The sequence below is a fragment of the Silurus meridionalis genome, chromosome 8 (genome assembly GCF_014805685.1).
Source record: "Silurus meridionalis isolate SWU-2019-XX chromosome 8, ASM1480568v1, whole genome shotgun sequence".
Lineage (NCBI taxonomy): Eukaryota > Metazoa > Chordata > Actinopteri > Siluriformes > Siluridae > Silurus > Silurus meridionalis.
This window is the reverse complement of record NC_060891.1, coordinates 21,635,425-21,660,539: the sequence shown is the minus strand read 5'-3', so window position 1 is coordinate 21,660,539 and position 25,115 is coordinate 21,635,425. Positions and strand designations below refer to the sequence as shown.

The 25,115-nt window shown below is 38.4% G+C and overlaps 2 protein-coding genes across 2 annotated transcripts; one reads left to right on the top strand and one right to left on the bottom strand.

The window, feature by feature from the left end:
* Window positions 1-3,533: 3,533 nt before the first annotated feature.
* Window positions 3,534-8,472, bottom strand: supt7l (SPT7 like, STAGA complex subunit gamma). Its single transcript, XM_046855436.1, has 5 exons — window positions 8,283-8,472; window positions 7,356-7,831; window positions 6,755-7,079; window positions 6,148-6,385; window positions 3,534-3,898 (listed from the first exon to the last, which is right to left on the bottom strand). Exons 2-5 carry the CDS (start codon window positions 7,781-7,783, stop codon window positions 3,636-3,638), a joined length of 1,254 nt encoding a protein of 417 aa, XP_046711392.1. The 5' UTR covers window positions 7,784-7,831; window positions 8,283-8,472; the 3' UTR covers window positions 3,534-3,635.
* Window positions 8,473-8,496: 24 nt separating this feature from the next.
* LOC124389879 (solute carrier family 4 member 1 adaptor protein) lies at window positions 8,497-20,751 on the top strand. The gene is made up of 14 exons (XM_046855435.1): window positions 8,497-9,557; window positions 9,643-9,865; window positions 10,544-10,673; window positions 10,755-10,814; window positions 11,312-11,451; window positions 12,557-12,717; window positions 12,876-12,945; window positions 14,122-14,311; window positions 14,437-14,545; window positions 14,655-14,835; window positions 15,879-15,986; window positions 16,101-16,153; window positions 18,424-18,493; window positions 19,524-20,751. The coding sequence occupies exons 1-14, from the start codon at window positions 8,628-8,630 to the stop codon at window positions 19,571-19,573; spliced, it is 2,475 nt and encodes an 824-aa protein (XP_046711391.1). The 5' UTR covers window positions 8,497-8,627; the 3' UTR covers window positions 19,574-20,751.
* The last annotated feature ends 4,364 nt before the right edge of the window (window positions 20,752-25,115 follow it).

The window sequence follows — 25,115 nt, the reverse complement described above, 5'->3', positions numbered from 1 at the left end:
CATATTTAAATAAACCCTGTTTTTTTACCCTACAAAATGCAGCTATTATTTACTACAACATTTTTGCAGCCATTTATAACATTTTTGTATTATAGAGCAGTTAGATTTTTACATGGCGTCTGGTGAAATTTAAAAGTGTGGGTAAAACTTCCAAAAATCCCAACAGAATACATGAAAAATGTGTCAAAGTACAAATTCATATGAAAATTTGATAGTTTAAAATATTCTCTATATATACACCTTAAAATATTGCTTTTGACAATGCATGCTACTTGCAATACTGATGTAGCATCTGTAAAATCTACCATGTGCAATGCCTTTATTTCTATTTTGTATTCAAGTATTAAAACCTGTGTATTAAAATCTCCTAATTAAAATTCGACTGCATTGTGCAGAGCCAGATCCTCACTGCGAATGACCCAGATTTGATCCAATCACACACAGAGAGCCATGGGAGAAATCCATGCAGTATATCCATTGAATACCCGTTGCTATCTTCCCTAATATCGCTGAATACCGACTGTAAATGAAATCCATAAGATCCATGAGTGCACAGATGCAGGTGATGTAAACCTGAAGTTAACCAGTGAACAAATGACTTGGTTCATAGAAGCCAACAGAGATGGACAGAGTGAAAACCAAGTGAGAATAACAAGGGCTGTTTATCTGGTTGAACCAGAGAGTGATTTGGCAGAGAGAGTAAAGTTTATTTTTCCAGGTGTTGTCGCTTAAAAGATTTGAAAAGATTTTTTATTAGAAAGATGAATGTATTGGTGAGGCCACTAACAAATGGGGGTAATTATCCCGGCAAGCTCTGAACATGTCTTCCATTTAACAGAAAAAGCATGCGATACAAAAATTGGAATAAAGACGGACAGTTCAGACCTGCTTAAACCACCACCTGTTTAAATAAAATCTCTGCTTGTTCATAAAGCAGAAGGTTCAATGCCAGGCACAAGCAAGAAGAATACTGAATACCTACACTGATGCTGTGTGGCTCAACACTGCCCCCTGCTGTTACTCAAATGGGAATGATGGAAGTCTACTCCAGAGAATCCGAATAACTGTTGGTTAAAACATACTTCTGCATTTGATTATGATGGCTGTCATTGAATATTAAATTCATTGCACACAGTCACTATGTTTCTGGTTTATTTCTCAATAGCCATTATACCATTTCCGCTTCTCCAGTAGGATTCAGCATTTCCATTGCAATACATGGTGCCTGGCAGTGAAAGTACATCAACCTAAAACTCCAGAGTGACAGGAATCCATTTCTTGTCTACATACTAGTGCAATACAGAACCATAATTTTAGTGTCACTGTCTAGCAAGAATTGAATAAAAATTTACTATGTTTTAATTAGCTATGAAAGAGTTAAGCATTAAATCCAAGGATTCAAATGATTCCTTGTACCAAACGAATACCACATGTCTGACATCTTTTAGGTCACCTCTCACAACTCTGAGCTAAACTTATAAGCAGTGGTGGACAGTAACGAAGTAAATGTAATTTATTAATGTACTTAAGGAGCGTTATTCGCATATCTGTATTTTACTGAAGTAACCAGCAAGCAGAACATTTTATTTGTGATAAATGATGGAAGAAACTCATGACTCAAACTTGGCTTAAAACCCGTGGCCTTGTTTGCACAATTTTTTTTATTGAAGTAGTTATAAAGAAGGTTTTGGGCTCATTATAATTTTTTATAAAACTCAATCAGTGTTTGACTCATTAATATCATTCTATTAATACATTTGTGTGATTAGAGTAACATTAAAGTCTTTTTACATACAGTTGATTAGTCTTGTGGCAAAAATGATAATAGGAACATTATAGTCATTATCAATCATAATACTTTGGATACTTCAGAACATTTGAATGAAATAATTTTGTACTTTGCCTCAAGTGAAAGTTTAAAGGAGAATTTTTACTTTATTGGAAAAATATTTTATCTCTATTTTATTAACTTAACGACAACCACTGCTTACAACCACATTCTTTTCCTGTATATATATATATATATATATATATATATATATATGTATATAGAGGCATAATAGACAAAAAGGATTAAATGAAAAGAAGTGTGGCAGAATTCATTAATGCTTCTTTCTAGTGTCTGTAGCCGGCATAGTTGCTTGCTTCACTAATTTGCCACAAAGCCAGTGTGAAGCCGAGTATAGAAGATAAAAAACAAAGTAATTTTCACATTGACTAGTGCAAGTTGCACAGCGGTCACTACAAAGTCACAAGACCGTGACCAAAGAAATGTGTTGCGTGTCAGTATGTGTGTAGAATAAAAAGGATGTGCAGGAAATAAATCAAGAATGGCGACGTTGAGGAAGTTTTCTCTCTTATTTCACTCATCCAACCTCTGCAACTATATTCTACATGTGATTCAGTAGTAAAAAAAATCGTTTTGATGTCTGAGAAAACAAAGTATTGGCCGAAACAGAAAAAATAGTCACAATAAATGCAGTTTATTTGGGAAATTGTTTGTAACAATATCTAATTTATGTCATTTCTTAAAATATTTGGTATTTGAGAAAACAGACGAGCAGACAATACGGTTTTGGCTGTTAATTTGGACAAAGTAGTATTTTGGAAGTATCTTGCCAACTTTCCTCAGACTGAAGTCCAGTTGACATGACTTAACCTCCAGATAGTGACAAATTAAATGAAAGGGTGTCTTGGTTTCTTTTAAAAAATGCTGGTGTTTCAAATAACATTTCACAATCTCAGATGTTCATCGGGTTGAGATCTGGTGAGTGTGAAGGCCATAGCACAGGATTTCATTCATTTTCATCCTACTCAGTCTATTCAATAAACCCTTTAAATGGGGTGGGATTGTGCTAGATGAGACCCCTCACATCAGGATTGTAATAATTCATAATATGATAAAAGTGATCAGTCAGAAATGTAGCTTGTCAGTGTTTTGATAACTGTATTTGTATGCTCAAACTCATTTATCTATTATGTATTTATCAAGAGCCTGCAACAGAAATTACTTTTACATGAATCAAATTCAAGCATTTGATTCAAGCCCTTGGAAGTTTAAATACCAATGTCAAATTCATTTAAGAAAAAAAAATGCACCTGTTGTAATTTCCTGTGTTAACTGGCCATCGATGGTAAAAAATGGGATGCTAGTAAATGTGGGTGGATGTTTCGCCTCACTGGTGTTCCATGTGCAGGTGGCTCATGCACAATGGCCCGCTTCCACTGTGACAATTGGAAATTTTCAATGCTGGAACAGAAACTGTAAAAGCCTGTCTATTTAATATGCAGATTTATGTGCACTGTAATTAATTTGTCATTATCCTTTGATTGATGTACATGTACATTCTGAAACAAACATCGCCTATAATTATTCCCTATGAGACGATTCGAAGTGCAGCTCCATTACGATAAACAGATGCTTGCTTTTTGTGTGCTGTACAATACAACCGTGTGACACAGTAAACAGATAAAACATTTACCAAGAGTTGTTTGAAAGGGCATATTCTCATTTAGTCACATAAACCCAGTCGTCTTAACATAACCGATTTTATTTTCACTGGCCCTGATACAAAATAGCACAAAGGCAAACCAACAAGTTGGCGAGAGCGTGCAACAAGTCTTTGAAAACGTAGTTATATTTTGCGTATCCGTTTCTTCGGCCGCTGATTGAAGGGGGATGTGCCGATCAGTGAGTCGGGAGAATGAGACCCGTAGCTGTTGTCTGAGCCACCAGGAGACGGAGCTGTTCCGCCGTCGCTCATGGTGGACATCGGGCCCTCCTCGAAGACGTCGCTTGTGAGAACGCCGTGGCCTGATACCTGGCCCTCTTCACTGTCCTGCGGCTCCATTTTTACCTGCTGCAGCTGCCACAAGGGTGAGCCATTTCCTGTTGTGGCTGACACATATAGAAAAACTGATCAGATAACATACTATACTGAACAAAATGATAAACGCAACACTTTTGTTTTTGCTCCCATTTTCATGAGCTGAACTCAAAGATCTAAGACTTTTCTATGTACACAAAAGACCTGTTGATCTCAAATATTGTTTACAAATCTGTGTTAGTGAGCACTTCTCCTTTGCAGAGATAATCCATCCACCTCACAGGTGTGGCATCTCAAGATGCTGATTAGACAGCATGATTATCGCACTAATCGATAGCAGCAGCTCTAATTGATATCGTACTCTATTTATTTCTGCTAAATAAATCTGTACTTAAAAGTGCCATACAAATCAAATTTAACTGAGATATCAAAATATCACAACTGTGCATATCATAACATGCATATACACTAGATTGCCAAAGGTTTGTGGACACCTGCTTATAAGTATAGTATGTGCTTTTAGAACATGGCATTCCACACTCAGCTCTTATAATTCCCTTCAATCTTCTGGGAAGATGTTCCACTAGATTTTGGAGTGTGCTTATGCTCATTCAGCTACAAGGGTAGCTGCCAACAGCATTGTCGACAACCTCACACACATTTCTCGCACACATTACTCACTCTCCTACCCTCAGGGAACAGTTTCCAAAAGCATTCTGGCCTCACATCCTGACTGTGCAAAAGTTTTTCCCCCCCCACAAGCCATTCAGGCTCCTCAAAACAGAACTGAACTGGAACTGAAACTCACACACTCACTTAAATGTCTGTTACTGAGCTGCTACAAATCTGAACTCAAACACACACCCAATACTCATTTCACACATCCATATCTTCAGCACCACGGATATTATATTATTCTTTTATTATAACTATATAACTGTTTACATGCTGTTTTTGCACATCCATTTGACTGCTACTATTGCTGTTTATTTACAAGTACACTCCTGTATCCAGTTCTCTTTTGCACATTGTACTGTTTAAGATACAGTAGATTTACTGGCGGTGTGTTTTTGTCCTACACTGTCTTGTCTGCACCAAATAACGTTTGTACAGAACATTGTCTCATTTCACTGTGAACTGTTTTATATGATTGAAATGACAAAAGCTTCTTGACTTGACTTAAAAGGGTGTTATTAATTTCCGGACTATAAAGCGCACCCATATATAAGCCACACCCACTGAATTTGACAAAGATTTTTATTTTAAACATAAATAAGCTTCAGTGTCTACACTAAAACTAATGAACTTTACACAGGCTTTAATGAAAGACAGTGTCTGTTACACGGCGTAACGAGTGAAATAGGTTGTGGCTCCTATTTATAGGAGAGCGGCATTTTGGGAATAGTATGCCGCCGCATTTTTCCGCTATTACTGCATGTGTGCAAGACCGAGGAATATGTCCTTATTATTTTCTGATGCTCATTTCTACGTTTCTTTGACTAACCCGTAACGCTGTTGCCAAGAAAAATAAAAAAGCACGAGTTTTGGAAACCTGTCTGTGCTTATATGATTTCTGTTGCAACTGGAGTTAGCGAGCTCTCCCTTCACCCAGACTCAACGCGTTACAACGGCTTGTATCTAAACAGTAGCCGACCAAGAAAGTCATTGTTCACTGTCTTCCTCCTTCCTTTCACAACTATTTCTCTCTGGAGTTTATCTTTTGGCATCGTTGTGCGTTTAAAAAAAAATTTTTTTCTCCCGATGTCGTGCAGCTCAGAACACAGGTGAGGTGCGTTTTTTCATTTCCGTTCGGAAATTTCATTGGTCTAATGTTATGTCGCTCAGTTTTTTGGCTTGAAGTTTGTGAAACCGGGAAAAACCCAAAGAAAATCCATAAATTAGCCGCTTCGTTGTTTAAGCGGGGTTCAAAACGTGTGGAAAAAAGTAGCGGCTTATAGTCCGAAAAATACGGTAAATGAATGATTTAATACTTCAGAAAAGGTTGTGGACTGTTAATATTATTGGAAATTAATCATATTACAGCTTTTACTCCATTCTTTTTAATTCCAGCCTGGTTTATCTACTATATGAAAACTCTAGCTGTGGAACCAATTTCAATCCTGCCTGGAATATCATTTCTATATTGTTACATAGATGATACTTATTCATCTCAGGAGTGGGGCTTTTGACTTATATACTCGCTCTGCTACTGAAACGCACCAAACATGAAGCCTTGTATCCACATAATGCGCAGTGGACAGGTGGTTTACTTTAAACTCTCAAACACCAGGGTTTATAGGAAAACAGGTGACCTTATTACCAGAGGTGTGAGGAGAGTGTCCATCCTCCAGTCCTCCAGCAAGTCTGTCATTCACAATTCCCAGTACTCCGGTGGACATTGCTTGCTCTGCTGCAGACAACTCTCCCTCAGCCTCCTCGTTCAGTGTGAAGGAAAGATCACTAGCAGGTTCCTCTTTCACTTTGAGCGGATTGGAATCCTCCAGAGCCTTCTCTGGGTTTACTAATCTCTCATACTCGTCTGAGAGGTCTTTGCTGACCTACACACCAAGTAAGAAAGCAATTCAATGTATGAACCATTTAGAAAAAAAATGTCATTAACTTCCAATCACTCACAACATGCAGGACATATAAGATTTTGATTAATTTGGATTTAATAGGCAGGTCTTGATCAGTGTTTCTATAATGTATTGTTGTATTTAATTTCATTAACGTGTAATTACATTCACAGACATTGAAATACCAATAACTTAAAAAGATCTTTGCAGAATCATGATTTAATCAACATTTTGGATATACCACATTTATTCCATTTATCCTGGCACATTACTTAAAATTAAGAAACTACTAATTCCTTGTTGCCAAAATAATGTTTGCTGTTTAAAAGCCTGTGCAATTCCGTGGCTTACCTTAAGCATGTAGCTGTGGTAATCTTTAATCCGGACCTGCCAGAAGCGCTGCAGGGCCAGCACGCTGCCGATGCCCACCTCGTGGAAGACCTGCTCCACGACGTCAGGAAAAGGTGTGGAGCCGAGTCGGGCCTCGCGGTCCACGGCAACACGCAGCAGCCGAGTCAGACGCAGGTAATGCTCGTGCACCAGGTCAGTCAGGGTCTCTAACACACTCTCCATCGCTGACTCAAAACCTGCATGCGCCAACACTGTGGCAACTGACTGGTATAGGAGCTGGCGGCATGAGGGCCAGTTCAATTCTGTCACTGGCTCTCCTTCACCCCTGTACAGAAAAAGAAAGAGAGAAAAGACGAAATAAGAATGCACAGAGAAACAAATTATAAGATTACCAAGCCTAACGTATTACAATAAGGTGTTTTATGTAGAGTGTATATAGCTATAGCTAAACTACAGATACCAGATGTACTCAATATTTGTGTCATTTACTCTTTATTTGCAGGCACAAAATGATTTTTAAAGGTTTATTTTTTATCTAGTACAACTTCTATGTACAAATGATAAACCATGGCATGAGGCAGAAACTGTAAACTGTATTTACTTGTAAAAGTCGCTCTCTGGATCGCTGTGCCGTAGCTGAAACAGCTCCCGAGGAGATTTGCTGTCCAAAGGCAGAAGATCATCCGGTACTGCCGGTGTGACCGGACGTGGTGGTAGTGAATCGGTATCTTCTGCTTTAAGACCCAGAGTATCAGACCCAGCGGCCGTGGGCTGCTGGCCGATCTGTGCTGCCGTGATTAGGCTGCGGAGCCGGCGGGCATGCTGGCACAGCTGCACCGTGTGGATCGTGAGGCTGCATGGCTCAGAGGGAACGTCCAGCATGGTGGTGGGTCGAGGACGCCGTGCTGACGGCTGATGCAGAGGAGGGTCTTGCATCTCGACCTGGCGAAACTCACGTTGCAGGAGATCGAACGAGCTACGGCCAGGTGGGGCAGAGGCCACCGGGAGCTCACCCCAGTAACGCATCATCTTCACTAGATAACTTCAATTGGTGCCAGGTCTTCCTGAGTAAATGATCTGAAAGATTGTAAAGCATTTAATGACTTACAGTTTAAACAAATGGACTAACTGAGGCCTAATTAGTAGTGGAAGCTCAGTCGATAGGATGTTGGACTTCTTGGCAAAAGGTCATGTGTTCAAATCCCAGAACCAAGATGCCACTCCTGGGTCTTTGAGCAATCAATTAAAACAAAGAGAAATGTAAGTTGATCTGGATAAAAGCGTCTGTCAAATGCAATACATGTAAAACATTTATTTGTAATATATATCATATATTTTAATATACATATACGCATCTAGACACCACAGGTGGCATTTTTGGTACAAAAACTCCCCTGTTCTAACACAATTATCCAATTCATCATACGATCAGGAGGTGTGTGCATAAAATTCACAAAAAAAATACTCTGACAATATAAATGACTAGAGCTGATCCCTGAATAATATATAATCTACAATTCATACTTACGTCAACATCTGTGATGCAAATCGTCGCGGTTCAATTCTGCTTTATAATTAGCTCAATTCCTCGAAATAGCGATCTGGTTTTAATAAAGATATTATTCTGAAATCGGTCCAATATCTGCACTGTGGAAACTACCAAAGTATTTGTACAACAAAATTAACAACCCTGAACGAACGCAGTCTGTGTACTCCAAGTGTACGCATATACATGCTACCGTGTCGCTACGTGGAGCCCTGACATTAGTTCCGCTAGTGTTGAAAAATGCTTTGGGTCTCCATATTAATGATATTTTTTAGTAATTAGTAACAAAATTTTAGATTTTTGGAATAGAATTATTTTATAATAATCATGCCAATTAAAAGTTGTGACTATATATATTACGACCTATCTGCTTCTAGAAATAAACACGGAAGGCTTACACTGTCACACCAAACAGTAATGGCGGACACCGTTCACGCAGCGTCGGAGTCCGATGACTGTTTAAACCCAGAAATCAGATCCGAGATGGAGGTAGTAAAATCACCCGAAGAGGAAAACGTCGAAACCAAAGAAAAGAGCATAAATATCAGCGGAGATCCTTTCAAGAAACCGGCCATTTTTGCGGCGCCGTCAGTAGCGTTTAAGAAGAGCAAAAGTGTGCAGAAGGTCGAACCCGAGTCTGACAGCAGTGCAGTCAAGCTGATCAAAGATCACCCGAAACCTGAGGCATCATCTGTGCAAGAACCTTCTAAAGAATCCTCAGAGAATGATGATCAGTCCATTAAACATGATTCTGAAAATCGAAATCAACCTCCTGTGAGCGAGAAGCGTCCTGCACCAGAAAGGCAGATCACTGCAACACCAAAACCGGATGTCCAGAAATCCTTAAAAACAGCCAAAGTTCCACCAAGTGGTAAATTTCCTCCTCTTCCATACACGGAGCCTCAATGGGGTGGGGTAGCAGGTGTCTCTTACACCTTTGAGCTGCTTAAAAATGGGGCCATCCTGGACAATGTACCTCTCACTCAGCAGAGTTATTTTGTGGTGGGACGCTTACCAGTGTGTGACATCTCTCTGGAGCATCCCTCCATATCACGGTACCATGCCGTAGTGCAGTATCGTGGAAAGACAGGAGACACCGGTGCTGTAGGAGAAGAGCTTGGGTTCTACATTTACGATCTGGGTAGTACTCACGGCACCTTCGTAAACAAGAACAAGGTCCCTCCGAAGACTTATATAAGGCTGCACGTTGGACATGTGGTGAAGTTTGGAGGAAGCACTAGGCTGTTTGTCCTCCAGGTTAGGAATGTCCTGGTTTTTAAACTTACATTGGTGTCAAAAAGGCTTTTTTTCTCCTTCATGTCCTCTGCTAATTTTCTTACAGGGTCCTGAATCGGATGAAGAGGCAGAGTCTGAGCTGACCGTTACAGAGCTGAGAGAGCGGGCCAGAAAGCAGCGAGAACAGCTAGAGAAGAGGATGATGGGAGATGGTTCAGATGGTGATGATGATGACGACGACAACGACAGCGGCAATGACAAGAAGATTGAAGAGAAGGTTGCCCATGGAAGACGGGCTGCAGACGACAGTGGCTGCTCATGGGGAATGGGTAATAGCTCAATCTAATCCTTTTTACATTGCATTTTGCTGCATTGTCCCAAGAGGTGTTGGTGTGAACTCGTAAATAGATCTTAAACTAGATTTGTTTGTCTTGACCAAAGCTTGAGTTTAGCCAAAAACTAATGTAGCGGCATGCAGCCAGATTTACTAAGCAAAATACACATTTATATTTAGTTTCATTGATTTACTCTGCTCTGGGGTTTTATCTAGAGTCTTGAAAATCTAGAAAATCCTATTTATTTATTTTTTTAATACATAAATAAACTGCTTCTTACATCTGGATGTAAAGCAAATATATATATATATATATATATATATATATATATATATAACACAAATCACTGATCAGAACTGTGTGGGTGTGTTAGATCACATGCTCTGCCTCCCCATTTATGAAGTGTTCGAAAGTACTAGTAACCAATTCTTCTGTTAAAAAAAAAAAAAGGTTTACTCACAAGGCTAATATTACCTTAATCTTGTATTAAATTTCTTGATCTTGCTTATTTCCTCATCAGTAATTTGTCATTAAGACCATTAAAAGCTTGATATTTCTTGCCACTACAGGCGTATACTTTTGCCCAGAAGTGTGTGTGTGTGTGTGTGTGTGTGTGTGTGTGTGTGTGTGTGTGTGTGTAATGTACTTTTATTTGTATTGTTGGATGAATAGGAGAGGAGAACGTCCCAGAGGAGGACGAGAATGAAGAGAATCCATTTGCTACCGAGTTTCATGAGGACCAAGAAGCAGCCTACCTGAAAGATCCTAAAAAGGCCCTGCAAGGCTTTTATGATCGAGAAGGTCGGACTGTTGTTAAAGTCTGGTTGTAGTTTTGTATAGAATTCTGCCTGATTTTGGACTTAATCATGCCTCATGATTTCAGGGAGGAACTGGAGTTTGAATATGAAGACAAAGGACACGGCACCTGGCTCTGCAGAATCAAGTAACAAATACATTTACATTTACGCCATTTAGCAGAACCCCTTATCCTTGATGTTGCAAACTTAGTTTACCATCAGCCTAAAACATTGTTGGGAGGAATTTTAGCACACTTTGGGGAAAAAACAAACAAAAACAAACAAACAATCAGGGGAAATAGGTGCTACTTCAAGTATTTCAGGAAGAGGTAGGTCTTGCAAGTCTAGCAACCCCAGTGGGTTTTACCAATCCAAATTACCAATGGAAAAAAAAAACACTGTTTAAAATAGTACTGGACTATATATATAATATATAAAAGAAACAGTTCTGAATCATGAAAATGTGCTTAATTAAATAAATATAAGTTTTGGCAATAAAGTTTTGGCAAATTGCTGTGATATAAAAAGGAAAAACACTTTGTTACATGATATTATTGAAGGATAATCAATGCTTAATCCTTTTGTGTATCTGGTGTCATTTTATTTACTGTTATTTACTGATTTACTGTTTTTTTCTGCGCAGGTTACCAGTGGATGATGCTGCAGGCAGGCAGCTGATCGCTGAGGTCACACACTCGGGTAAAAAGAAGGACGCGGCTGTACAGTGCTGTTTGGAGGCGTGCCGCATGCTGGAGGCTCGAGGTCTGCTGAGGCAGGAGGCAGGTCAGATGCTGGAGGCTTTAAACCTGTGCTCATAACACAGGAGATGGACTCAGAACACACTCAGTACTGTTTAGCATCATGCTACTGTATAGTAGCCTGAGTGTTCTTCTCCTTCTGTGTTTCGTTTCTTTGTTTTTCATTCTCTTTGTCTGATTCAGTCGATTTTATATATATATATACTCTCTGTCTTTAACTTTGTACTTTTGGGGGTTTCATAATCTTCCTTCTTCATCCCTTCCTTTCTTCCTTCCTTCCTTTCTCTTCCTTCTTTTCTTCCTCCCTTTGCTTATCTCTTCTTCCCACCTTGTCTTGCTTGCTTACTTCTTTTCCATCCTTTCCACTTTTTCCCTTTTTCTTCCGTCCTTTCTTTGTTCCCTTTCTTCTCTTACCTCCTTCCTTCCTTCCTTCCTTCCTTCCTTCCTTCCTATCTTTTCATTTATTCTTTTCTCTCCTTTTTCTTCTTTCCTTTTTCCTCTTCCTCCTTCTTTCCACCCTCCCTTCCTTACTTTCTTCTTTCCTCTCTTCATCCCTCTCTTCCTACTTTCCTTCCTCTCTTTATTCTTCTCTTCATCCCTCCTTCTCTCCTTCCTCTCTTTATTCTCTCTTTATCTCTCCTTCTTTCCTTCTTATCCTTTCTTTTTCTCATTTTCTACCTTTTCCTTTTTTTTTTTCTTTTCTTCTTTCCACCCTTGCTTCCTCGCTTCTTTCCTCCCTTCATCCCTCCGTTCCTCCCTTCCGTTTCCTTCCTTCCTATCTTCCTCCTTCCTATCTTTTCTTGTTTTCTTTCCTTTTTCTTCTATTATTTTCTTCTCTTCCTCCTTCCTTCCTTTCTCTCTTTTATTTTTTTCTTCTTTCCTTTTCTTTTTTCCCCTTTTCCCTCTTAATTTTTTTTTCTTACAGTTTCTTCTCTTAACATGAAAAGAAAGGAAGGAAAGGGAAAAACATTTCTTTTTTCCCCCTTTCCTTCCTTTTTTCGTGTGAAATTAGAATATAATTGAGCTTTTGAAATAGTCCTGAGCAGTGGTACATGACGAATGCACCCACAGAAGCGTGAAGGAGACGTACAGGATTTAACACGCGTGCTGCCACTGTCTCTCGCCTCCAGTCTCCCGCAAGCGGAAACAGAAAAACTGGGAGGAAGACGACTATTACGACAGCGACGATGACTCCTTCCTGGACCGCACGGGGACTGTCGAGAGGAAGAGGAAAGAACGCATGAAGAAAGCCGGCAAGATCCAGGAAAGACCTGAGACATACGACTCTCTGGTAAATGATCTGCGTTCCGGTCCCTGCTCTCGCTGCATCACGCCCACATCACAGACCACGTTATAGACACTTCTGTGTGACTAACGTGATTATTGTAGTTATTATTAATATTAATCATGAATACTCCATCACTCCTTCTTCCTCTGTGTTATTGTAAGGTTTCTAAGCTGGCTGAAGTGGAAAAAGAGCTGGCTGAAACTGAGAACACACTCGGTTCTTCTGAGAAAGGTGAGATGATGAACCGTCTTTGAGTTTATGCTTCACTCTCTTTTCACCTCATTTGTGGTTTTCTTGTCTATCTTTCTTTTTTTTCTTTCTCTGCTTCTCTCTTTCTCGCGATTTCACTCTTTTTTCTTTGCTTTCGTTCTTTCTTTTCTTTTCTCTGTCTTTGCTTCTCTCATGTCTTTGTCTTTTTCTTACTTTCTCTCTTTTACACTCTCTTTGTCTCATGTTATTTCTTTTCTATCTTTCTTTCGTTTTCTGCTTCTTTCTTTTCTTTTCTCTCTCTTTCTCTGCTTCTCTTTTCTCACTCTGTTATTTGTTCTCTAATTATTTATCTTTCTTTCTCTGCTTCTCTCTTTACAATTTCTTTCTTTTCTTTCTCTTCTCTCTTTCTGATGTCTTTATTTGTCTTCTCACTTTCTCTCTTTTACACTCTCTTTGTCTCATGTTATTTCTTTTTATTCTTTCTTTTCTTTTTTTCCTCTCTCGCTCTGCTTCTCTTTTCTCACTCTCTATCCTATTTATTCTGTCTCTCCTTATTTATCTTTCTTTCTCTGCTTCTCTCTTTCTCAAAATTAATTTCTTTCTCTCATTGCTTTTCTCTATTTCTTTGCTTCTTTCTTTCTCATGTCTTTCTTTGTCTTCTTCTCACCTTCTCTCTTTTACACTTTCTCTTTCTCATGTTATTTCTTTTGTATCTTTCTTTTGTTTTCTACTTCTTTCTTTTTTTTTTCCTCTCTCCTCTCTCCCTTTCTCTGCTTCTCTTTTCTCACTTTCTATCTGATTTGTTCTCTCTCTATTTATCTCTCTTTCCCACTCTTTTTGTCTTTTTAAGTTTCTCTATTTTTATCTTTCTTTCTTTCTCACCTTCTTTGTCTAATTTGTTCTTTCTTTCTTTGCTTCTCTATTTCTCACTGTAAATTTTTCTTTCTCATTATTTGCTCTCTGTCTCATTATTTGTTCTCTGCCTATTTTTCAATAATTTATCGTCTTTCTGTTCTGTTTTATCTTTCATCTGTTGTTTATACTCTCTCTTTTCTAGCAGGCTTGCTACGATTATTTTTCTCATGCTTTTATTTGTTCTCTCTCTCTCTCGCTCTCTCTCTCTCTCTCTCTCTCTCTCTCTCTCATGTAACTGTATGTGTAATGTTATTTGGTTGGTTTATGTGAATACATCACTAGGGAGCTGCAGCACAGCTACAGAGGACCCCCTGGATGCGTTTATGAGCTGTGTGCGCAGTCAGGCTGCTGTGGATGTGGTGCAGAGGAAGAAGCTGCATCTGCACGTGGCCGAGCTGAAGAAAGAACAACAGCGACTGCGCAAACTCATCGACTTAACCAGACCCACACAGCTGCCGTCGCTGCAGAGCCAGTGAGATTTACACATTCATGTTATATGCATGTGCATGGTCCTGTATTTCTGCCTAATACTCCTGATCCACTGTAACCCTCACCAAGACTGACCGAGACCGTGTGCTCCTCCGTCATCTTTCTCAGGTCTGACTGTCAATCATCTGAAGCGGACAAGTCCAAGAAGTTATCCCTGCCTCTTTTTGGTGCTATGAAAGGTGGCAGCAAATTTAAACTGAAGACAGGAACCATTGGGGTGAGAGAATTCTTGTTTCTTCTCTCCTCATTATCATCAATATATATTTTACTTCCTTTTCGCTTTTGTTCAGCTTTTTAACTCAAAACCTTCTCATGCACACGAGCAGAAGTTGCCTCCAAAAAGGCCCAACCTGCCGCCTGAGCTCTTCAACATGAAAGAACTCCCGCCTGGAGGAGAGGAGGAGGAGGAGGAAGAGATGGATGAGCGAGAAGATGAACAGGAAAAATCATACGAAATAGGCGACGCTTGTGAAGACGCAGACGAAGATATGTCACAGAGCCGTGAAGGTCATTATAACGAACACACACTCCATAAATGATTTGGTGGAATAACAATTTTTTAATACTTGCTAGTTTTATTTCTTTCGGTTTTTCATATATTTACATGATGGTAAGAGTCTTTTATTCTCTTCAGCTCGTTGTAATAAATTTCAAGGTAATTCAGAGATTATTAGTGGAATTTTATGAATCATGAATCATTTAAAAGTCATAACTTAATATAGAACACTATATAAAGTGGAAAATCACTCAATCATTAAAGAGCTACAACATTGGGAGTTTGTCCCTTGAGGGAAGCTTAGAAAAAATATGAGGTCATTTTCACTAAGTGAGCATCACTGCTTCCAGGGTTTTGTGATGCATTATGGGATTGAGCGAGCATTTGAGTGAACTGAAAGGATTTTGCAAATGTTCTTTAAATGCCTGATTACCTGATCAGTGTCCCGATTACTGAACTAGAGAGCTGATTGAGACACACACAAAGTGTTTGAGTGGCAAAGAACATGAAATCGTGCATTTTGAAGTTAAAGGCTTTCTGCTTTTTTTGAATGTGAAAAATCTTCCTTTAAAAAAACTAAACAAAAAGAGACTTTACATAAAACTCAAGCCCTCATTTTTCCCCCCCAAGTATGTGATAAAACGTGTCGATAGCTCACACTAGTTTTATGTTAGACGTCTGGGCAGACGGAATGGAATGGGGAAGGCAATTCCAAATAATTTGGCAACCCAATATTTTTTGGTAGTTTAGTGGTTAAGGCTCTGGCTTACTGATAGGAAGGTCAGGGGTTTAAGGCCCTGTATCGCTGAGCTACCACTCTTGGGCCCTTTAGCAAGGCCCTTAATCCTCTGTGCTCTAGGGTGAACCTAGATTCCTTACATAGCTTGGATATGCAAAAAAAGAATTTCATTGTGCTGTAATGTACATGTGACAAGTAAAATGACTTACTCTTTTTAATCCTAAAGGTCTAGAGATGCTGTAACAGACCACCAGGTGGCACTATTCGTCTTTATTTTTTTTTAAATGACTGTGTGACTCTTGTTTTATTTTAAAGAGAAAACTCAGAACCTGGAGAGACAAACAGTAAAGAGCCCTTCCTCACACGGGAAAGAGAAGACTAAATCAGATCATCCTAAAGACGACTCTCCGTCAGAACCTCAAGGTACGCTTGTGTTAAAAAGGCAATGTATTATTGAGCAACACAAAATCTTAAAAACGCAACAAAAATAAATAAATAAATAAATAAATAAATAAGCCTTTAAATTCTATTTTCCAGAGAAAGACCATCCTCCTCCGAAGAAAAGTGGAAAGATGATTGGTCCCAGTAGGGTATGTAGTGTTTTTTGTTTATGGCAAAAGACATTTTTGTATTTTATGCATTTCCCCCCAAAGGCTTGTGCCTACACACAGTGCTGCGAGAGAACGAGTACGTCGGCGCAATGTTTGCTTTAGGATGACTCAAAAAAGAATTCTGTTTTGATTTCATGACGCACATTTGAAGTATTGGATTCACTGATGAGCTTTGAGCCATTTCCAGATTTATGTGCAACCTTGGTGAAAGAGGTGAAAAGGTTTTGGAAATAGCATCTTTTCTTATTCCAAAAAAGGACAGACTTTTACTCATAATCTCTCACTCTCCAGTGTTCTGTATTGTTTAAACACTATAATCACACTCTTGATATCCCCCAAATGAGGATGGGTTCCCCTTTTGAGTCTGGTTCCTCTCAAGGTTTCTTCTACATAACATCTAAGGGAGTTTTTCCTTGCCACAGTCACCATGGCTGCTCATCAGGGATAAATACACATCATTCACCTTAACTGTTAAATTCTGTGAAGCTGATTTGAGATAATGCCTGTTGTGAAAAGCGCTATAAAAAAAAAGTTGACTTGACTTTTTAACTGATTTATTAAATTCTTAATAATAAAAAAAACTTCAGCAGAAACAATACTAACATCGTCGCAAATGTTGGCCTCTAGAAATTTGTTAAATAGCTTGTTTTTATTTATTTATATATATATATATATATATATATATATATATATATATATATATATATATATATATATATATATTAAACTGTGCTTTGACTCGACTTCCTGTTTCACTGGTGTATAAATATGAGGTGTGGCAGAAGCTGTATATCTCCCAAATTTTTTTTATCAGTATAGATAAGAGAATTCACAGGAAATTAGACAAGTGTGTTGACCTTCATAAAATAGGATATGGCAATAAAAATAGCCATTCACCTGGAAGTGCCTTTTTAATGATTAAATCAACATGGAGTTGTCATGAACCTGCCTGAAAGTGGATGTGATGAGAAAGAGAAGGAAACATTTCACTACAGATGAGGAAGATTATAGTATCAGAGGTCACTAAGCCTCCACGAATTGAGTTAATCACCAGCTCTTTGCCAGCAAAGGCTTTTTATCAGCTTGCATGTATTTAAGCACTGGGAATGTAAATAATCATGGAACTGGCTATATGATGTTAATATTCAGAAAATAATGTAATCCAAAAGTATCAAAAAGTTTTCGAGTCTAGTTTTGTAACACGCCAGCAGATGGCAGCACGCGGCTGTACGCACAGTCACTGGGAGCACCGACCTTCATAAGTCACCGTGGCAAAAGAAATCGTCCTGTGTACATCGGGATCTGTGCAACTGGAGCTAATTTGACCACGTGTTACCTCGTCTGCTATTGTGACCACGTGCGCACCCTGTCACCGAGCTCTCCTTACAAGTGAGTTTCACGCCAGAAACAACATGATCTCACTTCCGCGTCCACACTACTCGCCAGATTTGGCTCCTGCGGACTTCACCCTCTTCCTGAAGATGAAGATTCTACTCAAAGGTCGGCATTTGACACCACCCACACCAATAAGGAGATCCGGCACGAACCGCAGAAGGTCCTTGACACGCTTTGAGAAGAAGACTTGCAGGACACATTGCAGAAGTGGCAGGAACGCTGGGACGCTGCACTGCTGTGCAAAGGGACTATTTTGAAGGCGAGCCTTTTTGATACCACCTCGTATATGGAGAATCTGTGATATTGTTGTAAACCTTGTTGGGATGTATGGGATACATAACATTATGGAATTTGTGAAGTAGTTACGGCTGTGACATCTCTTTACAGACCGTGGCTGTGATCCAACCCATACATCGAAATCCTCCGAAAATTGAGTTTCTGATGGAGGCCATAACGGCTCACTGATTTAAACCTTTTGAAAACCTGGGATGATTTAAAGGAGCTGAATGCACACGAGAAAAGGCAGAAACTCTGGACTTGTTTATTGAGGAATTAATGATGTCATTCAAAGTAATTCAAGGGTGCAAATGATTGTGATTCAATGTGTGGTTTAGTTCAAATCAACTGATTTTTTAGAATAAATTTACCTTATGTTAAAGACCAGAGCAAGCATAAAGATTTTTATAATTTACATATCTTTACTATTCTGATCAACAGCATATAATATGTGCATATAATAATATATTCGAGATTCAAGATTTCAAGAGTTTTATTTGTCACAGAAATTATATGCAAAATACAACTTGCAGTGAAACATAAATAAAATAAATACATATATTTGTGTATTCCTCCAGCCTCCAAGCACCGTGTCCAAACAGTACCCCGAGGACGACCCTGATTACTGTGTGTGGGTGCCTCCAGCAGGTACTGTAACAAGTCATTTTGCTTTTTTGCTAATCAGAAAAAAAAAAACGTTATCATTCGTTATAGCCGCAACCGTTTCTTTTATTTCCCCCCCATGCTTCGGATTTCACTCCGCACATTTTTCCAACAGTTTTCTGTTCTTTGATGAAGTGACAAGTCCCGAAATGCTGATTTGACACAAATCGTGTAGTCTAGAATTCCTTTCAGACCGCATAAGTACCAAAACCAAAGTCTGTATCGATGAGAGGGGTTAAAAAAAAGAGGAAGTGAATGTAAAACACAGCTGCAACCCACAGCGATTAGTAATTATGGGAAGTAATCACAATGCATTTTACTTCAAATCACTGTCAAAAAAACAAAAAGCAGCAGTTGCTTTCTGATAAGATAAAGACTTATTTGTCAGCCTGAACCTTTTTACTTGGTATGAACGTTTGGGCCTTGATCTTTTTGACGGTTGGCCTCCACTGCACCGTTGTATCCGCCATATGGTCTTGAGGTTAGATTAAGTTTTATATTCAGATAAGCAGAAAGCTTATGGAAAGTTTTAGGAATTAAAAAGGGAATGACCCTTTCTTTAGAATTCCCAAGAACACGAGCTTCAAAGCTGCGGCGAGTTAATTTAAATCGCTTGTTTATTTAAATTACATTACAAAATGCAGTGAAATTCTTTTCATCAGCAGCAAAGGCAAATAAAAGTCCCTTTATTTTAGAGAAAAGGACTTTTATGGAGTTTTGTGGGAGTCACTTAGTGCAGCGATGCCATGAGTGCACTTTTATTAGTTTTTATTTCCATACTGAAGAAAATGTGTGATTTTGATAATCTGCATGGAATGTTTCGTTTGGCCTACAAGCCTATGACATCATTTTACCAACAAAAAATTTGATAAATGATGCCTGTTGATCTTCATGCTTTTTATTTTCCGTTGAACATTTTTGATTAGTTTTTAATAACCCTAACTGATTCACTAAGCGATCATCTTATGCTTAATGTGAGACATGTGTGAATACTGCTGACTTGTCGTTTCAACAGGTCAGACTGGTGATGGTCGGACTCATCTTAATGACAAATATGGCTACTGAGAGTGTTTTCATTGGTGTCATAAAGGCTGAAGGTCCAGCTGAGAAAAATACACCTTTCCCTGTAAAAAAAAAAAAGATCTGGATGGTTTACGTGGACTTGAGCACTTTGCGAATGGATTGCGAGCAGGACATTTTTCATGCGTTTTTCGGCTTACCGTGCGGCGTGTGGAGTAAAAAAAGAAGCAGGGGAGAAAGAGGATGGAGAGTTGCAAGCTCTACAAGGACCTTCTAAATCGCATATTGACTCCGAACGCTCATTGACTGCTCAGGTCAAGCACTGGAATCGTGATCTGTTCACCCACTAGTCAGCCTTAACACACAGGAAAAACCCATGGCATGAACATTTTCAGCACGAACGTCCTGATCTTTTGTTTTAAAGTTTGCTTATTCTGTTTATTTGTCTGTTATTCCATTTTCCTTTTTGTTAATGGTTACAATACAATCCAGCACCCCTGCCTTTGCACACAGTCGTCAACTTCTCACGGGAATAAACGCAAATAACGCAGAAACCAACAAATTAACTCCAAAACCACTGATCCTGTCACCAATATATTTTGGGATTATTTTAATGGATTACTGAGCAGGTCAGTGTATTTCTATAGGTACTTTAAACCTATTCAATGTCTCCTACACCTTACTCAGCATAACAGTTAGAGAAGTCTAGTACAAACCAAACCCACCATACTGGTCACTCTAAGTGTAACACTAGCCATCCCGGGTGAGATATCAGGCCGTCATGGGTGAGGATCTCAAGCCATTCAGTCACGAACAGCAAGTGTCCAGGCTGGATTTGTGTTCGGCTTGTGTTACCTTAGCTAGCCATCTGGATGCTTGCTCTGTATCCGAGGTTTGAGAGCAAGCTGTCCATGAATCAAGTGACACAAGTGTGTGTGTAAGTTTGATGTCCCAGGGGTGGGGGTGTGTTGTGTATGTGTTCCTTCTATTTGATAATAATGAAGAGTGACTCAGTGTTAAAGAGGCGTGTTGGCATGAACGCGTGTTGTTTTGCCCAAGGAAAGATTAGGCCCTCCCACAGACTTCACAACTCTCCAGTAATACTTTTTTAAGCCCTTTATTTAATTGTTCTCTTTTTTGTCCTAGAACAAGATGTAAAGGAAAAGTGTTGTATTGTTTTTTTATCTTCTTTTTGTAAAAATTTAAATAAATGGTCAAATGTATACTGTGGAGAAAAGTTTGGATTTATTTTTTTTGTATTATTTCATGCATTATTTGCGTGCATAAAATGCTTCTTTTAATAAATTTTTTGCCCAATTTAACCACATCTTGCCACATCCAGCATTGCAAATGCAAAGATTTCACATCACTGATCTTTCTATCACTGGAAAAGGGATATCACCAATTATAACCTTGTTTTTTTGTTTTTTTTCCGTTACATTCAAGCTATGATTTTTCATCAATTCAGTGCTGAGTTTTGGCTCATAAAGAGACTTTAATACCTTGTTCATCAAACATCTGTGACCACACTTCTGTTTCCAGTCCTCCATTCAAAGCAAAACCATATTAGAAGTATATCATTAAAAAAAAAAGCAAATAAAAAAAGGATAATTGTATAATATTAACTTGACGTGATGTAAAAAGTCAAATGAAATAGTATTTTCTCATTGTGGAGTAACGACAGTAAAGATCTATAACATCACTGGTTGATCTCATATTCAGCAGTCTCTATATCCATGAAGGAGGCTTTTCCTCTGCCCGCAGACCACTGAGTGCCTAAGATCTTTTGTACAAATTTCTGGCTACAAGCCTCAGGATTTTGAAGGGTGCAATCTGATTGGCACAAGACGCCTCCCCAAGGCAGGTTCCAGTGGGAAAACAGACTTTTGAGCACTGTGACACGATAAGCTTAGAGCCTGGGAAAGTGGTATCTTTTTATATTATAACTGTGGGAGGAAAATTCCTCTCTGAACTTCTGTGAGAGGCAGCCAACTGCTTGGAACATGGCTTAAAATACCATCAGGTGTCAAATTGCTTCAACCTGTTTCATCCAACCAATTTACCATAGCATCTTGAAAATCAGTGTTGACTGCTTCATGCTTCGAGAGCGATTAAGCGTTCTAATAAACCCTAGTACAGGATTAAGAGAAAATTATTTTACAAGCAGGGGAGGATAAAAACTTTTTTTAATTGATATTTTCATAATCAATTTTTAATTTGATTGCATTTACAAATGCTACTTTTATAAGTTGTACTTCAGGACCTGGCTGCTTATCACTATGCTGAAAAACATGATCTTTTACAGTATGTAATAATTAAATGTCATCAAGAATAATTGTCCTGTATTGACCGCTATTATTACCAACACCTACAGTTCAAATATTAATCCAAATCTTACACACGATAAACTGTTGTTTGTCTAGCATGCATTTACTGAGCTGTAATTGCAGCATTGATAAGCGAAGGACGTAAGGATCCAGTCTCTAAAATAGTCAGCTGATTTAAACTTGTTCCGCTTGGAACAAGGAAAAATGCCTTGTCTAGCTGCATTCTTCATGCATATCTTTCGATCACACATCACCCATCTATTATAATTCTGCCATTCCAGACCGGTTTTCTCTGGCTTAGCAATACTGCTGTGTTTTGACGTCAGCCTCTATGCTCGCATACCCGAACACAGCTTATCGCTCTGCTTGGGATCTGGCGAGAGCAGGCCTGTGGAAGCAAGTGGCCAATGCTGGAACCAGTGCATAGCTCAAAGGTGGGTCCGGACCAAACATTTCTGCCAGGCTTAGGCATGTTACACTGCATAGAGCAAGATCCAAAATGTGCTAGATTTGTCCACAGATAATTACTAATCAAGCCATTTATTTCTGTATTCTCAAATAACTTAATTTCCCTGGATTACATTAGTCTAGTTATTGCAAATCATTATCACACCGTTATATATGAATTTAAACACCCCCCGGGCAGTCAGATACCTGAGAAATCGGCGCAGGAACGCTAACCGGATTTCACTTTCTTAGACATTTCGCACACGAAGTCTACATTTTTAGCATGGAACTCCTTTATATTGATTGTTCAGTTTAATTCAAATTTATTTGCATAGCACTTTTAACTGTGGACAATGTTGCAAAGCAGCTTTACAGCAATAAATAGATTACAAATCATAAATTTTATATGAATGATACATTTTTTAATTGGTCTCTAACTTTAGCCCTAATGAGCGAGCTAGTGGTGAAAGTGGAAACCTTAGGTGGAACCAGACTAAAAAAGGGAGCCCATCTTTATCTGGGTGGCACAGAAAGTCCATTCCTTATAGTCCCATCATCGTTGAGGTCATCAACAAAATTAGACGTGTAAATTAGAAGTGTAAAACTGTTCATGGTGACTGTAGTCATAAACCATTGTAGCCTACTGTTTATATTATGTACAGTCCAAATCCATCTTCATGGTTCTACAGGAACCTAATGGATTTTTAGACTGTTCATTTGAAACCATCCTTAGCTGCAGTGAGTGGTCTCCAATCACAATTTAAAGTACAGCTTTAGTTACTATGTAGGTCTAATAGTACTGTACTGTACTAGTAATGAAAGTACTGTAATTAAAAGTAATGGAAAATCAAACAGTTTGAGATTTTTTGTTGTTGTTGACTGTATCACTAAGCACATACATGCACTGAATTATGCATCCCATAATTAAGTGCTAGCAAATAGTTGGTATTCTTGGTTTATTTGCATTGAACTTTTCATGAGTGTAAAGACCACTTTGGCTAGTGGGGAAGTGGTTAAGATGGATTTCTGATCTTAAGTTTGAGTTCAAATTCTATTTACCACCAAGCTGGAAGTAACACTCAACTGTTTAGTTGTATAAAATATAAAATTGTAAGTTGCGCTGGATAAAAGTTCTGCCAAATGCCATAAATGTACATTTATGAATAGACATTCTGTGCCACCAAGATGAGGATGGATCCCTTTTAAGTTTCCTCTCAAGGTTTCTTCCTCATGCCGTCTCAGGGAGTTTTTCTTTGCCACAGTTGCCACTGGCTCACTCATAAGGGACAAACTTTGAATTATAAGGAACGAACTTCTACATACTTTTTTCTCTGTAAAGCTGTTTGGAGTCCATGTCCATTGTTGATAATGCTATACAAATAAAACTTAATTGAATTAAATGTACATTTTACTCCAAAACCTAAAAAAATTTTTATATATATATATATATATATATATATATATATATATATATATATATATATATATATATATATATATATATATATATATATATATATAATTTTATTATTTATTTATTTTTTGCTCTTGTTTAGTAAATAACTAATTAATCTTAACATGCATTGATTGTTCCAAAAATCGGAGCTAACCATAGATCTGTCTTCTCCACTACTACCACTACTACTGTCTCTTTATTTACTCCTAGACTTAGTATCTAGTCTCTTAGTATCTGGCTGTTCCTCACCCAGTTTTAAACTCTCTTACAGCTGTTTCTGTTTCACTTAATGACTGTGTTTTAACCTTAATATAAAATTGATTATAAGCACCTGCTTGGTATAATTGGTTAATCATAAACCTGACCCTGATCCTACAAAATCCTTGACTTTGTGCAAGTGTGCAAAAGTAAGAACTAAAAGCCAAACGGTGGTTACACTAAATATTGATTTGATGTGGATTTCTCTTTTTGTTTCTTCTAATTCAACGCACTTTGTAGATCACTGTTCACCAAGAAACATACTGAGAATATAAAGTCAGTATGAAGCAGCACAAATTGGCCCTTGTAAAAATAAAATAAAATGTGATTAATGGAGAATGATAACCCCTACAGTTTGCAGTTTGTCCCTTTGTCTGTCTCTGGTTTTCTCCTTCCACCCATAAACCTACTGGATGGTGGATTTGGTATGCTATCTTGCCCCAGAATGTGAATAAGTGAGCGACCGTGTATATTTGTGTGCGTTGTTCCATTAAACATATATTCTTGTTGCTTGCCCAGTGATCTTGAGATAGACTCTGTCTGCATCTTCCCCAGCCCTAAACAACCATGAACAATATAAAACTGTATCCAATGTATCAATATGTGAAGGGGAGAAATCTTGTTAAACATTAAAAAACAAATTACTAACACTAATAAAGAATGATTTGTTGAAGAAATCATTGGACACAATTGCATTTGTTTTACATATGTAGATAAACAAACCAGTACCTGGTATTGCTTCAGGTTTTGGACCCTGTGCAATGAGCCATCATATGAGTGAACTAGAGATAAGGCGGGAAAAAAGGAAGTCAAAATTTGTCACACAATGACATACATAAACTCAGACTATCTTTTAGCCATTAAGACCAATAATGAAGCATCTGATAGAAACAAATCCTGGATTTCTGTTCCCCGTTGGGTACAAGTTCTCATGCACTGAAGGACAAAGAGCCCACTGCTTCAGCTCATGGAACTTAAATTGTGCATGAACTTGATACTGGAAAGATAGCACTCCTGTTACAAAATAAGGGTAAAGAGCTATCAGATATGGGGACAAAAAAATGTGCTTTGAAAAATGTCCAAGGAACTGTGTTAGATG

Coding starts and splice junctions, on each gene's coding strand:
- LOC124389879 (XM_046855435.1), top strand. CDS start 8,628: ATGCCAATTAAAAGTTGTGACTATATATATTACGACCTATCTGCTTCT. Junction 15,987..16,100: donor CTCTCCGTCAGAACCTCAAG/GTACGCTTGTGT, acceptor TCTATTTTCCAG/AGAAAGACCATCCTCCTCCG. Junction 16,154..18,423: donor AGATGATTGGTCCCAGTAGG/GTATGTAGTGTT, acceptor GTATTCCTCCAG/CCTCCAAGCACCGTGTCCAA.
- supt7l (XM_046855436.1), bottom strand. CDS start 7,783: ATGATGCGTTACTGGGGTGAGCTCCCGGTGGCCTCTGCCCCACCTGGC. Junction 7,080..7,355: donor CCAGAGAGCGACTTTTACAA/GTAAATACAGTT, acceptor TTTTCTGTACAG/GGGTGAAGGAGAGCCAGTGA. Junction 6,386..6,754: donor ACCACAGCTACATGCTTAAG/GTAAGCCACGGA, acceptor CTTGGTGTGTAG/GTCAGCAAAGACCTCTCAGA.